We start from the raw sequence: 16,913 nt of genomic DNA, 5'->3' as shown, positions 1-16,913 counted from the left end.
TCAGGCCCAGTCTATACAAATGGCTTCCCTGCCGCCTCCCAGCTATGACCAACTGACCTCAGACCAGACCTCACCGGCCTAGGCTGCCGGGGGCTTCCCATAATGGACTATTTCTTCTTCACTCCCTCTGTGTTTATACAGGACTCTGGATTTAATCATTAGATATTAATAATCTCTGGCTCTCAGACACAGTGAGTCTTTTGTCCGGTCTTCCTCCCATCACCCTATAACCAGTCACGACAGATGGCCGCTCCTTCCTGAGCCTGATTCTTTCAGATGTTTCTTCCTGTTAAAAGGGAGTTTTTCCTTCCGACTTTTGCCAAGTGCTTGCTCATACTGGGTCGTCTCATTGTTGGGGTTTTCTCTGTATTATTGTCGGGTCTTTTGGTGAACAGGATTCGAACATTATAGGACGGATCGTTGTTGCTTATGACAGGAAGTTACAGGTATGACTAGTCGGAGAACATCAACACATTATCTAAAGGAGCACAACATAACGAGGTCATCACAGTGCTCACATCAGAATTCAACAACTCTACATTCAGCAAAGCTCCTCATAGACCAGTAACGAGCGAGACGTCCTCACTGGGACGTTGGAGCCTCTGAAGACTGACCGGCTATCTTAATACCGACTCAACACTGACTGAATCGCATCCTACCAACACTCCGAACATGCCACGACTCCCTGAGTAAAATAGGAACCATCTATTTTCTTATAGGTGATTTTACAAACTCGTAGAAACGGTTGATTTCGCCACACCCTCATCCTGCTCCACTTCCTCTTTGCGTCATGTCAATGAAACATTACCGTCATGCTCATTGAATTGCACATCCTCTGGAGTGCACCCTCTCAACAGCAAGTTCCTGCTACAAGCAACATTTACTCAGCAATAAAGACACCTTGCATAAAGTGGAACAGGATTGTAATGAGGTGTAATAATGAAACAAAGCAGCAGGAGTCTGTGTGTTCATTGTGTTGGAAAAAAAATAAATAAATAAAAAAATGGATGAAATGCACGTGGTCCTCACTTGAGCGGCTCATCGAAGCGGATGGTGGCGGCGCAGTGGAAGACGATGTTGATGCAGGTGGTGAGCTTCTCCACATCCTCTGGGCTGATGGCCAGGCCCGGCTGCGTCAGCTCGCTGCTGATTGGGATGATCTTCTGGTGGAAATCGGGGTTTTCCTCCCTCACACGGTCGAAAAGCTGCCAGACAAAACAGAAATCACTAAAGGAAAGACTTTTATGTCTTAGCTAATTCATCAGCAGCGTTCAAATAATCGAACATTTAAATGCCATATACATTTTTCTTAAACTTGAAGAAGGCTGTGCTTTCTCGTAAGATGTGGACATTGGCATTGCATTGATGCTGTGTACGAAGTGAGCTGTATAAACAAACTTTGCTTATAGCTGTCAGGGAGAGAAGAACTATTACAGTCGACTCAAACACTAAAACACCATGGCAAGGAACGCAAATGTACTTTGCATAATCGCTTCAGGTGAGGAGATTGTTCTGATGCAAATGACCTGTACATTTTCATTTCACCAAAGCAGCGATAGTCAACGTGGACGAGATAAGACCGGTCAGACTGGACTGTTTAGAATCGCAACTTAACTCAAAATGTGGAAACGGCACATAGAAAGGAAAGCAAACAGACTGAAAAGTAAACTCACCTCATGAGTAGTAATGTTGTATTAGAGTGCATCTGTTTTAACAGGGTGGACCTAGTAACTCTCATTTTGCTGCTCTACCTTATTGAAAGCTACTAAAACAAAAGGAAAGATGCGTCCAATTGAGTTTCAAAGCAGCATTAATTCCAATTATAATCATGACAGTTAATCGATAAATGAGCTCTGTGAATTGACTATGAAGTCTTAATTAAAGGTGCCTTTTTTCACTAATGAATGGCTTCAACTAAAAGAAGATGGGACTAGGTGTTAAGCCAGGTAGGCTACAGATGTGAGAGCAGAGAGAGAGAGAAAAAAAAAAAAAAAAGTAGCGTGCCTGCCATCGACCAATGAGATTTATCCATCTGTGCCATGAGTCACACTGTGGAGTGTTTCTTGATAAATGTCTCAAAGTAAACACGGGTCAGTGAGTCAGCTTGCAAAAGTAATCTCCTCTCTAAAGAAAGGAATTCACTCCCCGTTTTATACAAAAACACTATCAGGGCTGTAAACCTCTGACCTGTATCTGACAGGGCCATTTGTGCCGCTGTTCGCCGCGCTCTGCTGTACATTCATGCTGAAACGCAAACCCTACTCGTGTTATTCCACCTGTTTACGCTGCCGATCGCCGACTTCGTGCCGGAGAAAATATTCCAACATGGAGGCGGGGATTATGTGAAGTCTCGTCTAGATTTACCGGCTCGTGTATCACACGCCGTTCGCTGCCCGACACCCTGCAGAGAGCTGAGCATGTCAAGCCAATGTTTGAGTCAGGAGATGCTTCCCAAAGGCAGCGGAGTCAGATGTCATGCATTTATCTGTGCAGCTCCTACCAGGAAATTTGGCTTTGCCTTGCTGCACAGAGCAGCTGTGTTCAAAAGGCCTTTCACAGACAGATATTAAAGGATGAGAAGGAGAAAAGAAGGGGAGTGAGAGGGGAAGTGAAGGAATTGGCATCAAAACGCGTGCGCTCTGTTATGGAAGTGCCGCCCTGTGTGTGTCAGCTGTCCTAAAAGCAGAGATCTCTCGCTTAGAGGACAGAAGTTGACTTAAACAGCTCTTTACAGTCATGCTCTGTATCCTCATCAATCCCTTGCTTTTTAATGGCACCCTACTCGCTCCCAATACTGTACACCATACTGCCCATATTAGGAACGAGCCCGCATGTACAGTATGCACTGTCATAACATCTGAGAGAAAGGGGTGGGGTTGGGGGGGTGTAAGGGATTTTCTCCATGCTCATGTAGAGCCGTTATTATTATGTAATGAAAAGTAACAGCGTTATCTCCCTCTGCTCGAGGCCAACAGCTGGTAGTAACGGAGTCTGCAGGGAGCAGGAGCAGAGGAAAAGATTCTGTGTGCAGCTTTCTCCAAAAAATATCAGCACTGCAAAAACTGTCCTTTCTGTGCTGCATGATTCAAGGAGCCGCCTTTTTTGGTTTTTCCTTGAACACAAATATAACAAAAACTGAACTTTCCCCAAGTGCTTATGCTCTGCTCTACTCGCATGTGATGAGGCTCAAGGGTAGCTGTCATCAGCTAAAAGAGCTCCGGCGGTAGGACAACGTATTCACAGCTCTGACACTTAAAGAAAGAAGTGTTAAAACTCCAACAAGTGTTTTCACAAATGCCGCCCAAGCACACGCAAAATTTACAGTGCAACTGTGGCTTAATGAGATTTGCAACATTTCTTCAGGCTAAAACCACGTTAGCAACCCAGCAACTGAAAAAGGGTGAGTAATTTCCTCCATCCTCTGACCACAAACGGTGCAGAGCATGACGAACATAACAGTATGTAAGCTGATATTCTTGATATAACACAGACAGTGCAGAAAGACTAAACTGATGAGGTTACTGCTTGCCAACTTTAAACAATATATAACAAGCTATATAATGATAGTAAAGCTGCCATTTCTCCACATCAGAAGTAGCCATCTGGGCATCTCACTAGGATGCCTCATTGGACACCTCCTAGGTGAGGGCTTTAAGGAATGTAGGGACCCTGGGGGAAGTTCCAGGATATACAGGAGAGATTATTAATACTGCTAGCTTGGGAACGCCTCATTCTCCAGAAGAGTGGACATATTGAATGTTGAATGTGGAACTGCCAGGAAGGAGGAAAAGAGGAAGACAACAGAGAAGATTCATGGGTGTAGTGAAAAATGACATGAGTGTCACAGAGAGGACACTGGGGATAAGATGAGATGGAGGCAGATGATCTACTGAAGAAGAAGGCAAGTATTTCCTGGTTAACAGTTATCGCAGATATCGGCGCATCTCCAATATTTATACTTAAAATACTACTGTTCTTTGAAAACTAAGTTTATTTTAAAAGAAAGTGAGTGCAGCTTTTATGTGTAACAGTCCTCATCCTTCCCATAGTTTATGATTTGCAGTAGAGCTTCCTGTGATGTTCTGGATGATCTCTTAAGAGACAAGTGCCACTTTGTTGCGACAGCCCCGTCCTGACTTCACCCTACCAGCACACGTAATAAAATAAAAATAGGGAAATACAGCATTTACTCAACAGCATACGTTTATCAACTTACTGGCAAAGTCCGCCTGCAAAACATAGCTCAGATTTTCTTTGGCAAAACGAGAAACGAGCTGCCAGGAACAAAGAAAGCCTCCTCTACATTTGAACTCGTAGTAGGTGAGCAGGTACACAAGCAGCTCTGAGCAAGAAGCTTCTTCTTTCTCTCCCAGCTGCTCACTTCTCTCTTATCTGGTTGTGTGAAACTGTACTCTCTGCTACACACAGAAATGCAGTCTCCATGCACTACACAATCAGTATGCACATTTAAAAAGGATTAAATGAATAAATATTACATTTTGTCGTGCACTCTGACTACAGCTCACCAAATCATGGCACGTGCAGATCACTGAAGCACTTGTAACCCAAAGTTAAACTACAGAAAAAGCCAGAACGGAGAAAGAGCATCAGGGTCAAAAGGGTGAAAGAGGGCGTACAATGTGAGCTTCAGAGAGCTCTTTGTTACAGGCGCAGGCAGAGAATGGCATTGTGGGATTGAGGCCCTGCTTTGTAAAAAGCTCTCTGGGCGATAAGTGGCCTGTGCCAGCCTTCCACTGCACGTATTTACCACTGCACCCTTCTCCAACTCACGGGTGTTAGTGAGCAAACCGCCTTGTACAGGAAGACAATAGCCCACCAGTTTGGAGGATGCTGTGAGGGTGGGGGTGGGTGTTGGAGGGTGAAACATCACCACAGCCAAGTGTTTCAGTGCTGCATCCTGAAACAAAGTCATGGCCTTGAACAAGCAGCAGTTTCAGAAGTATAAAGTAACTCCTTTGGTTTAACGCACAGGTCTGAATGTGGTCATCACCTGTACTTCCAGTGCAATCGAGTGTCATTTTGTAGACCCAAAGGGCAATAAATCCTCCATCAAGAGTGCTTCAAGCAGCCACTGTGTGGACTTTCACAGAAACCCAACACTAATGGCACTTTCCTTTCAGCCCACCAAACCGAGATGCCATTTGAACAGCCTCACTTCTCGCTAACTGCCCTTTAACTCCACTCTTCTTGCGTGTTTTTTTTTTTTTTTTTTTTTTACTGGACCCTTCACACAGACCATTTCCTCGATTCTCCAGGACCAAAAAAGTTCAAAGAGAGCTGCACAAAATGAGCAAAAAGACGACACACAAAAGCTGTGAGATCATTGGCGATGTCTCAGACTGTTATGCTGCCAAAATGTCAGGTAACAATGGGACACAGCACAAAGCAGAGCTAATGATAGGTATGCTTTGCACGCTTCAGGTCCAACGTGACCTCCTGAGAGGCTGGTGGCCCTGGCAGCAAACCAGAAGAGTCATAATGCTTTTAAACAAAGTCCCACATTTCTTTCTTCCTCTTTGTCTTTCTTATATCAGACCTAGGAGTAATTTCTGTAATTTTTCTAAAGCCGGCACCTCAGTTTTGTTTACATGCAGCTCTTCTGCACTTTGAATGAGTGAGAGTACATATAAAAACATCCTGTTTGGTCACCTAGGTGACAATACATCCTGTCACCGCCTGTTGTCTTTGTTCCCCAACACGTTTTCCAGCACGGCTTCCACAACAAATGCATGCAATACCCTGAATGTTTTCAATGCTTCCGTCAGACACAGGGTTGCATAACCTTGCTGGCTTCATCAGTCTTTTCAGCCCTGCAGCATGCAACAGTCCCCCTATGGATGCATCCTGCTGCTGTCTGATACAAAATAAAAGTTTCATAAGATAATTTTCTTTTTAAAATTAAATTGACTTTTTTTTTCTCTTCAGTTGGATCTCGTCAGAAGTCTATTTGTAAAGTAAAACTTCATTTCTGATCCTCACAAAAGTGCAAAATAACGGGCGGCTGGCTTAGCCTCAACTTTATATCGGCAAGAAAGTTTGAAATGCACTGCACAGCTGGTTCTATGGACAACGAATGGGAAGCATAGAGCAGATATTTTGATATTAGCTTGACTGCTTTGAAACCTGCACATGTAGGTTACTCAGAGGTCATCAGATTAATGGAAAAGAATGTGTGTGTTTGAAAGGAGATAAAGACAGGGGTACACAGCTACTGCCTAATGCCTCTCCATCTTTAATCAGTAAACAAATTCAGTTTCTTGACCTCGAGCCAAGACTCACATTCATGGAACCCTTCTCTTTTAATCTGTTCATTTGTAGCACCTTTCCCCGCCGACTACCTGAGACGACCATACCGGGTAGTTTATATTAGCCGGGGAAGCTCTACCACAACGTGTTAGAAAGAAGCAATTAATGTATCTGTACCTCCAGTGCCGACCTCCATTTCCTGGCATGCACTGACTAAATTAGTCAAATAATAGGATACTCGCACAAACCAAATCTCCTCCTGGGCTGTCAACAAAAGGTTCTAGATAGGGTGAAGGATGCTGAATAACCATCATTATATTTCCAGATACCAGTGAGGTTCCCTCTCTCCCGTCTGCCTCAGTGACAACACCCGCGGTAAGGATGAAGCGCTGAGCCTGGGGAGAAATCAGAAATGCAAGGACTCTCATGGGAAGCTGTGAAGGAGGACAGATGTGTCTAACCCTCCTGAAGCTCTCAGCAAATTAAGGAAAAAAAATGGGTTCATTTCCAATCGTCTCCCGTGATATAAAACATACATTTTACAATCCTGTGTCACAACACATTTCAGCACACTCCTCCTCACAGTTAAAAACAAAACAAAACAGAAAACCCCCCCCAAAACAATACCTGCCGTTTCAGAAATACCGCCTTAATAACGATTAGCTTTTTCTGGGTACCTGGCACCAAGATACCAAAAAATAGTTGATGAAAATAGGTGGAACAAGGTAAATGCAGGAGGGAGAGTTCTGGTTTACCTGGCAGCAAATGCCGCCTTTACAAGGCTTTATATTTCACGACTTGCTTAAGAGAGACAATACCCATTCTCTCTATTCAGCCATCTCATCCAACTGATCACGATTTGTGGGGAACAGCTCACTAAAGCAAAGTAATGAAAATGGAGGGTTTTCTCATGCCTGTGCTTACGTCGTACACTCAACTGAAGCGATCAATACGAGGGCAGTAATCAAGTCTGCGGTGACAGCAAATGCAGAGTTTCTGGGCTTGGCGTTCGGGAGGCCGCTGGCTTCCAGTCTTTAAGACAATGACCTCCTGCTGAGCGAAGGGGAATTTTATTACCCTCCAAGAGCAAAAGGAGAGACATAAGCAAGATTGTGTGCGCTGCTTGCTTTTCTGCCCATATTAAATGCTGCAGATAATTAGCTGTGCTCTCTTACCATTTATAAATGCCAAGTTCACTTGATAATTAATTCCAGCACTCCCCTCCTCAGCGTTAACTCTTTGTGCTTGCCACAGGAAAGCCCATCATTGTTTGAGTACCGGATTTACAGCAGTCTGGTGCCACCAATCTACAAGGCCTCTCTGGACCTTTTATAGTTTTGCTCAGGCAGTAAAAGGTCAGAGTGACATTAGCTCAAAACAAATCTCATTGCATTCGCAGCCATTTGCACTCTGCTTTTATGCAGAAAGAATGTGATCATTAACCACATGAGATGCACTGGATTAGACAAATGATGTCTGATTTGAGTCAATAGTCATAGTAATGATTTATTAGGTGCACCTGCTCAGCGACTCATTAATGCAAATATCTAATCAACCAATCATATGGCAGAAACTCAGTGCATTTAGGCATGCAGACACGGTCAAGTCGACCTGCTGAAGCATCAGAATGGGAAACAAAGGAGAACAGATAACCACAGTGGTAAATAACCCAAGCACCACTCCCGTCAGCTTGCTTTACCCACTACCTGGGGACCACTGGGCATCACCATCATGCCAAAGCTCAAATCCTGAACATTACCATTAGTTCACGGCTCTCAAATGGCCTCGACAGCCAGCAGATCTCAATCCTGTAGATCACCTTTGGGATGTGATGGTGCAATGGGAGACCACAAATCGAACACAAATCTTCTGCAGCTGTGTGATGCTATCATGTCAACATGGACCAGAATCTGAGGAAGACTTCCAGCACCTTGTTGAATCTGTGACATGACTATGAAAAGGCAGTTCTGAAAGAAAAGTGGGCCGAATCTCTTACAAACAATAAAGTGACGTTAAATATTTCGTTTGAAGACATTCTTTTTGAAGAATGTGGATCGCCAACAACTGTGTATATTATTTCCGTCTACTATTAAAATATCATCTTTAAGGCAACACGTCAGAAACTAGGTTCTTTCACACTGATCTGAGGGTGTTTCCGAGGACAAAACCGCCTCTCTGTGACCCTCTCTGCCCCTTTAATGACAGGAAACAGGATTGCATTCATCTCGACCCGACCAAATCTGAAACCATGTGTTTTCGTTCTTTAGTTAAGCCCCATTTGTTGACTTCACTTGCCTCCAGCTGTTCATACAATATTAAAAAGCCTTGATTCATGATTTGATTCTTTAAATACTTCAGGGTTATTTTTCTTTCAAGGATGAGATACAGAACATAAAACGCATTCTCAGACTAGGGCTGTTCGATATAACGATATATATCGGATCACGATATAAAAACGTCTATCGTTTCATTTTACGCTATTGTTTGTTTCGTGGTGTCGCAAAATAAACTGTTCACGGCAATATTTTTTCATCATTTTGATGGTCACTGTAGTGGCTATATTAATTTCTTAAAGTTCTCTCTTTCTCTTATATTTATTATAAACACACTATGGACGGACAAGCGCCTGTTTTTATGCGTTGTCCTTAGCAACAATAACGATAAAACCATCGCGTGTCCGATTGTTTATTTTCCACATAAACCTTTCAGAATAAAGCTCAAGATCCTGTTGAGACTTTTCAAAATAAACCAAATCACGTGAAAGAGTATGCAGAGTATTTACGGATGAGAAGTAAAAAAAGAGCCGGCAGGTGCTAAAAAATAAACCTTAGACTCAAACGTTAGAACAGGCTTTTCCCCGCAGCACGCCGTGTAATAAATACTCAAAGAAAACAGCGGCCGTTACAACTTATGTATAAAAATGTATCGTTTCATGCATCTGTTAAAACATTCGACTCCAGGTACACGACGCCCAGCTGGAAACACTTCATGCAAGTCGAGCTGCCCGAGATTCACAGAATTTTCAGAAAATTTAAAGTTTTTGTGATTTATATCGTTATCGGACGATAGATGTCTTAAATCGGGATATGAGATTTTGGTCACATCGCACAGCCTTATCTCAGACAGACATAAAAGTTGGCTAACAGACACAGATACCAGCTGTATAACAGCCTAATAAAATACCTGAATTTCATTCATCAAAACTGAAGCACAAACTTACTGGACATTAACATTTTAACTAATTAATTCTAGTAAAAATACTCCAAAAGACATCAACACTACAAATAGAGACTTGAGGTACGGTTCAGGGACTAATGGTGCAGCCGGTGTTGGGACACCTGAGAGAATACACCCACTAACTTTAAGCCTTAAGCCAACAATCTGTTGAGGTAGGAACAGGAAACTGAAGACGTCTGGAAGCAGCCACATGTGGCACCTCCAGGGACTGCAGTTCTCAACACTTTCAGCCTCACAGAAACATGGCGTTTCAGGTAGTCAGGTAGTCTCCCTCCACATACATCTGTGGAACACTGAGCAGGGCTGAAACAAGCTCCGGAAGAACACCCCCTCTTCCCAAACGGCTTCACCAGCAACCTTTATTATGCTGGTCTGTTTCATAAACTTGACTTAATTTGTGGACTAACTACATGCAATCCTTTTCATTCTCTCTCGAGGGAGGAGTGTTAGAGCTTTAGGTCACCTCATTCTGTTTGCCTAATTCATGCTATTGCACGACAAACAACCACAGAGGAACAAATGGCATGCTGAAGGCCAGACTAGCTGCCATATCATGTGCTCTAAATAGTCATCTCTTTGCAGGAGTCAGAGCAGCAAATGCCAAGTCACTGCACGCACCTTCATCCTTAGATTGCTGTTTAAACATACACACCTCAACACACCTTAAACACACTGCAATGCACACTGGCACACATTAAGTGAAGGATTTAGCTAATAAGCACTAAATCAGGAATTAACATTGGGAAACAGGATAAGAACAGGCTGACGTTTCCCCGGGGAGCGATAGATAGATGCTTCAGATGCTGGCAGCTGGCACGAATTTCATGCCCAGCTCCACAAGTGAAGCCCAGGGTTGCCCGTCAGGGACAGCAGCAATCAATGAAACTTGAATATTTATACTGCTGGAAAGATCACCTGGCTGTGGATGCAAACAAGAGGAAATCAATAAAACAGTGCAGTTATATTAGATCAAAGTGTAATAATGGGTAAACGACTGAAAACCACAGAGAAGGGAGAGGACCCCATCCATAGTCACGGCTGTTTTCACATTGACATTTAATTTGTAAAAAACGAAATAGTGTCACACTTTTGTTACTTGTGTTTCACAGAGCTCAGTACTTTGGCATCACAGACAATGATAATCTTTATGCTGGTATCTATAATGGATCATATCCGTAAGCACGTGTTAATACTCGAATACTTTTTTCGCTCCACGCATACTCGGGTGTGACCATTTCCATGACGTATCTTAAGCGGAGGTATTTCAGGCATCTTATCATACATCAAGCAGTGATGCACTACATTCATACTAATAACTCTCTTTATGTTCAAGTCTGGGCAGCTTCACAATGACGCAAGTCAGCCTGCCGTAATTGCAACGTCTCTAAACATTCCAACTCCTTCCTGAAGTGCCTCCAGATGAACCTAATGCAGGCAGAACGTTTATGATCATTTAGAGCCATCTGTGCTCCAGCTGCCACACTGATCAGTGAACAGCCTCTCCAGCATGACTACAGAGCCCCCCCCCCCCCCCCCCCCGGTTACAGGATCCTGCCTTGTCGGCTAAATTCCAGAAGACCCCAGTTCCTACCGCAAGCATTCCACTTTCCACCTCTTCAGCTGACAGCCCAGCACATCCTTCACAGTTACAGAGCTGGTTCTGCAGTGTGCTGTAAAGCCTCAAACACTATGACTAGGCTTCAACAGCCTGCTAGTGGGTGGGAAAAGCATGCCACAGAGCAGGAGAGAGGCTTTTTTGTACCCAAAGGCCTACTTATCAAGTGCCTGACATGCCATTCGGCACCCGGTACCGCAGAAAGAGCTGCAGTCATCCAAATGTTTTCAGTGAATCAAAGAAGCCTCAGCGCAGACAGAAACAGAGAGAGACAGAGCTTAAATGTCAGAGTCAGAGCAGCGGAGAAGCACAGAAACAATGAGATTCCTATCGGTTTGTCCTTTTCCTGCTCGGGGCAGCTCATCTGATTGCATCCTTTGAAAAACACAATGGGACAGATCTCTTGGCCGTTACCTAGCAACAGGTGGTAAGAAAAGATACTGGCCTGGTTTGAAGGAGGAGAAGAGAGGTTACTTGAGAGACGAAGCGGTTCGCCTTCATGAATTATCCCAAATCTGAACAGAATAATACTGACCCGAGGACTTGCATGAATACCAATTAGTAGTTGAAGCTTGGTCATGGAAACTTAATGACATCACTTCTGAATGCAGACTGAGCATGAGCGAGCCTGCGGTTGGCAGAGCATCAAGCAGTGACCTGATAGCAGACACTAATAGACGGATGCCAAAACCAATGAAAAACCTGATGGCAGGGGAAATACTGCAAACACAAGTGGGAGATGTGTTAAAAATAATAAAAAAATCTGATTGTACACAAACAATTTACAACATTATATTTCCTTTTATTGATTTTTTATTTTTTTTTAATTTCCCTGCATGGTGCTGCTGTGTGACACAGATCTGCTAGTGCGGCTTTGTGGGGTTTCCCAGTGACTCCTCCAGGACTTGTTCTTCATACAAGGCTTCACTAATCCAGCTTAATGAATCCTCATTAGGCTGAAATTGTCTTGGAAACTTCCATTCAGCTAATTTGGCAGCAGTAAAGAATCAAACTGGCACATTATGATGACTGACAGATTTCATTAAAGAAAAAAAACATGTATACAAAAGGTGGACGACTGGACAGCTTCCCAAAACACAGATGTGGGGAGAAAAAAAAAAGCCAAAGTCTAAATTAGATAAATTTCCTTAAAGATGGCTTCTGTCATTTATGTAGTTGTTATAAATGTTCAAATTCCTTTTTCCCTTGGTAATTTTGAATTAAAATGGCTAACTGATGCCATAAAAAGGCAGGCAATGATTGATAACCATAATTGGTAACTGACTGAATCAGACTGCTCCCAACTGCTGAAGCGACTTCTTCTGCAGTAAACTGGAGTAAATGACCTTTAGGGGTCTGAGCAAACCCACAGTAACTAACCAGAAGCAGTGTATATATGTCAGATGAAGTGTGATTTGTTTGTGAAGCCTCGAGCTGAATGTTTCTGCTGTTGCCATCTTGCCAACAAGAGAGGCATGGATCTGCGACTGCAAAACAATTAACAGCGCACATCCTAATAATCCTGCCCAAAGAAACTTGAAATAAGCAAAATGTACAAAATGGGTTTCATTTTTTCTTTAATATGACCCGAAGAGAGCCAGGACCACGGGTCATTTTCCGACAGACTTCAGTAAGGCCACAGATACTGCCCCCGATGGGCTCTAAGAACAATGGCCTTACTTTTCAAACCCAGAAGCTGTCTGATGCCATCTCAAACGATTTTACTTTCACAGAGGCCAAATGTAGAACGCTTGAGTTAGTTTAATGTAGTGGCTTCAAAACAATAGCTAAGACACGTGCAACCCTAAAAATGGACTTTTTGTATGCATTTTGAAGAACTATGTGAAAGATCTGATGGACTCTGTCAGTCAGTGCTTAGCGCTCCTACAGTTTCCCCATTGTTTGCGTTGAGTACCCTGGCTTTTATTACACAAACACAGTGTTATTTACTTTGTTTTATTTGATTTATTTAGTGCATAATCATTGTTCATTTAGTAACTTGTATGTATAATGTATAAATTAAAAGTGCTCTTTAATCCAAAACCCTTAGACTTCTTACAGGTTCAGGCTTTCTAGACTTGCAGCATTAAACCAAGTTAACATAACCCTAAGTATACAAATTATGCAGCTCTGTTGCTGAAGCGTCGACAAATAAACCGTTTGATCGTCAACGATTACTTTTCTCCCCTGAAAGCCACAGCAGAGGAGGGCCGTGCATGTGAAACTCCTCTCCTTGTCGCCCACTCTCGCCATTTCTGCTGAGCCTAAATTACAGGGTGTTATAACTGGCACTTTTACAGCGCTGTTGTGTCAGAGTAAACTAATTACATGGTGAGAGGCAGTCTCTGAAGCGGAGGCATCGCAGTCACCTTGACAAGAGGAGGGAGAAATAAAACCAAAAAAACTAATACACCCCCCCCCCCAAAAAAAAAGTGTTGTGCTACGTTAAGGTACGCATTCTCCAACTGCTGCTCCACTGCCATCACAGCAGCTGTGAGAATAATGAATGCAGCAGCAAGGTTCAATGAGAGCAGTAAAAATAGATGCTATCACAGGAAGGAGGAGTGATACAGAGGAGGTTTTCTTAGGTGTACTGACAGTTTGAGGCTGATGGTACACAGAGAGCAGAGGCCGGAGCACGCATCGCCTGCGAGCGAGCACATCGACGCACAGCCAGCGTCAATCCTTTGGTCCTCATTAAGTCGAAAACAGTTTGGAGGTTTTTGTTGAGTCATGCTTTGCTGCTGATACAGCTGACGCCACATATTCGGAGCTCATCCTCACCTCTCTCCTCCTTTCTTCCCTCTGCTGTTGTCTCCTTCACCCATTTCCTCTCAACCCGCAGCTTTTCTCTCTGATCTTTTTGTCCTTAGGACATCCTTTGCCCCAAAGCCTCCCGACTTTATTAAACATCCAGTGCACTCATATTCTCCTACTTCTCAAAGCACACCAGATACACAGGGGTGAATAATGAAGTGGACCCCCGGATGAACTCAAATCACTCCGGTCGGATTTTGGAGCCAAGTTGGACAGCATCGATATAAGACTGACTGGGATGGCGAGCGCAGTGACTGCACTGGAGGGTAAAGTCTCGGAGGTAAAGCAAGACATATTGAACCAGGGGGCTCATATCGAAGAGGCCGAAGCCCGCATTGCCGAAGTTGAAAGCACACTTGAGAAAACAGAAACGTCACTGAACTCGGCTATCAAACGAATCGCACTTCTTGAAGCCAAAACAGATGATTTGGAAAACCGCGGACGACGAAAGAACCTGCGCGTCTTCGGCATAAAAGAGGGAGCAGAGGGGCAACAATCACTCTTCCACTTTATTAACATCCTGCTACCTAAGTGGCTGGGGCTAGCGCCCGACAAGTCATTCACACTGGAACGAGTGCATCGCACGCTTGCCTCCGGGAAACCAAACCAGAGCAGAGCGGTGCTTGTTCATTTCTTAAAATTCCAAGAGAAGGAACTGGTATATCGGGAAGCAAGAAAACAACAAATTACACATGATGGGGCCAAGATCACATTTGCACAGGACCTGTCTGCGGAGACGGTTCGGATCCGACGGTGATTTCACCCGGTTGTCAAACTGTGTATTGATATCAATGCCTTCCGTGGATTCCAGCACAACCCGTGCAGACTCGGGATCCTGTACGGTGGAAAGATCCACCTCTTAACACCTCAAGAAGCCGAAAAATTCTACAAGAATCTGCCGAAGGAAACAGCAGAAGATGCTCAACACCAGTGAGTCGGTTAAACAACAGGTTAACCATTAAGACACTCCATAAGACTGCCTCTGCTTCAACATAACTGACCAGTAATTGAGTCACTGATAAGAGACCGATAAAATTTTGAGCTCGAATTTATGTGGGACAGACACTATCTCTACTTTCAAGATTAGGCTTAAAACTTTCCTTTTTGCTAAAGCATATAGTTAGGGCTGGACCAGATGACCCTGAATCCTCCCTTAGTTATGCTGCAATAGACATAGGCTGCCGGGGGATTCCCATGATGCATTGAGTTTTTCCTTTCCAGTCACCTTTCTCGCTCACTATGTATTAACAGACCTCTCTGCATTGAATCATATCTGTTATTAACCTCTGTCTCTCTTCCACAGCATGTCTTTTATCCTGTCTTCCTTCTCTCACCCCAACTGGTCGCAGCAGATGGCCGCCCCTCCCTGAGCCTGGTTCTGCCGGAGGTTTCTTCCTGTTAAAAGGGAGTTTTTCCTTCCCACTGTTGCCAAAGTGCTTGCTCATAGGGGGTCATATGATTGTTGGGTTTTTCTCTGTATCTATGAAGCGCCTTGAGGCGACTTATGTTGTGATTTGGTGCTATATAAATAAAATTGAATTGAATTGAACTTATGTTAACATAACTGAGCGTTTTTAAGCGCATATTCGTTCTAAGTTTGATCGCAATCGTTTTTGGGTTGTATATTAACAGCTGAACCTCAACTAAGTCTTTTTTTGTTTTGTCCTACCAAGGGTAAACTTTACTTTATTACTGGGGAAAAAATCTGTATCATATGGTTAGTATACACTGTCTGATTTATGGGGTTTTGGAGAGGTCGCGTTGACTAGTTACTCCTCAGTGACGTGGATTCACGCCCTCCAAATAATTTGTTCAAGGGAGGGGGGAGACATTTCCAACAAGGAAATGAAAATGTTCAATCAGAAATTGTTTACAAGTTCTTTATCTGGTATGTGTGAGTGTGTGAATGTATGTGCAAACCTGCTTCTTCAATTTTTCCTTTACTTTGTTTATTTAAGTAAACAGTCTGACAATATTTTATGGAGAGGACAACTAAAGAAAACATTTTGAACGTTAACATTACGACCTGGAACGTTAGGGGGATACGGAAGTTAGCTAAACTGAAACAAGTATTAAACCGACTAAAACATTTTAACTCTAGAATTATTTTCCTACAAGAATCTCATCTTACTGCATCAGAGATACATTTATTAACCAAAAGATGGCAGGGTCAGGTCTCTTCTTTTACTAGACATGCCAGAAGAGTCATTACTCTTATACATAAGTCAATCCCATTTCAAACTACGAGGGTGATTACAGATCCAAACGGGAGATATGTAATTGTGCAGGGCCGTATCTCCATGTTAGAAATAAACCTGATAAATATCTATGGCCCCAACGAGGATAACCCATCCTTCTATGAAAATCTATTTCTCACAATATCAACCTTGGAGGGCCTTTATATCATAGGAGGGGACTTTAATTGCGCCCTGGACCCTAACCTGGATAGGTCGTCTCAAGCTGACACTACTCATACCCAGACTAGAAAAATACTTTTTAACTATATGAAAGATTTGAGAATAAATGAGGTCTGGAGAACAAGGAATCCAAATAACAGGGAATTTTCATGTTATTCTAGTTCGTATCAAAGTCATTCGCAGATAGACTACTTTCTTATCTCTACAGAGTTACTACCTTGTGTTGAGAACTGTTGGTATAACAGTATTGTGATTAGTGATCACGCAGCAGTATGTCTATCAGTTAGATTGGGTGAAGTTGATCAAGGTGTAAAGCGATGGAGGATGCAAACATTTTTGTTAAAGTACCCATCATTTGTCAAATTTATAGAAACTTGCATTGATCAATATTTTCAAATAAATAAAGATGAAACCACAGCTAGTATTAGGTGGGAAGCATTTAAAGCTTACATAAGAGGGAAAATTATAAGCTACAGTAGCAACAGGAGTAAGCAATATAACCAAGAATTAAAATCGTTAGAAAGACAAACTAAATCTAATGAAACAGAATTTTACCAGAG

The 16,913-nt window shown here is 43.0% G+C and overlaps 1 protein-coding gene across 3 annotated transcripts in view; it reads right to left on the bottom strand.

Annotated features, from left to right (window-relative positions):
* The window catches only part of LOC147310211 (fatty acyl-CoA reductase 1), a 62,375-nt gene that overhangs the window by 19,228 nt on the left and 26,234 nt on the right, over positions 1-16,913 (bottom strand). For all 3 annotated transcript variants that reach the window (XR_015125852.1, XM_086269998.1, XM_086269997.1), the window contains exon 3: positions 1,030-1,205. Coding sequence is in view for 2 of the 3 variants with exons in the window: in XM_086269998.1 (XP_086126124.1) it covers positions 1,030-1,205 (176 nt within the window). In the remaining variant the exon portion in view is untranslated. The remainder of the gene's footprint in view (positions 1-1,029; positions 1,206-16,913) is intronic.

Source organism: Aulonocara sp. 'chitande type north' Nkhata Bay, linkage group LG17, assembly GCF_057382095.1.
Source record: "Aulonocara sp. 'chitande type north' Nkhata Bay isolate Kocher_YH1m ecotype deep benthic linkage group LG17, A_spYH_male_GT1.1, whole genome shotgun sequence".
Classification (NCBI taxonomy): Eukaryota; Metazoa; Chordata; class Actinopteri; order Cichliformes; family Cichlidae; genus Aulonocara; species Aulonocara sp. 'chitande type north' Nkhata Bay.
The sequence above is the reverse complement of the archived record's forward strand: the minus strand, read 5'-3'. Positions and strand labels throughout refer to the sequence as shown.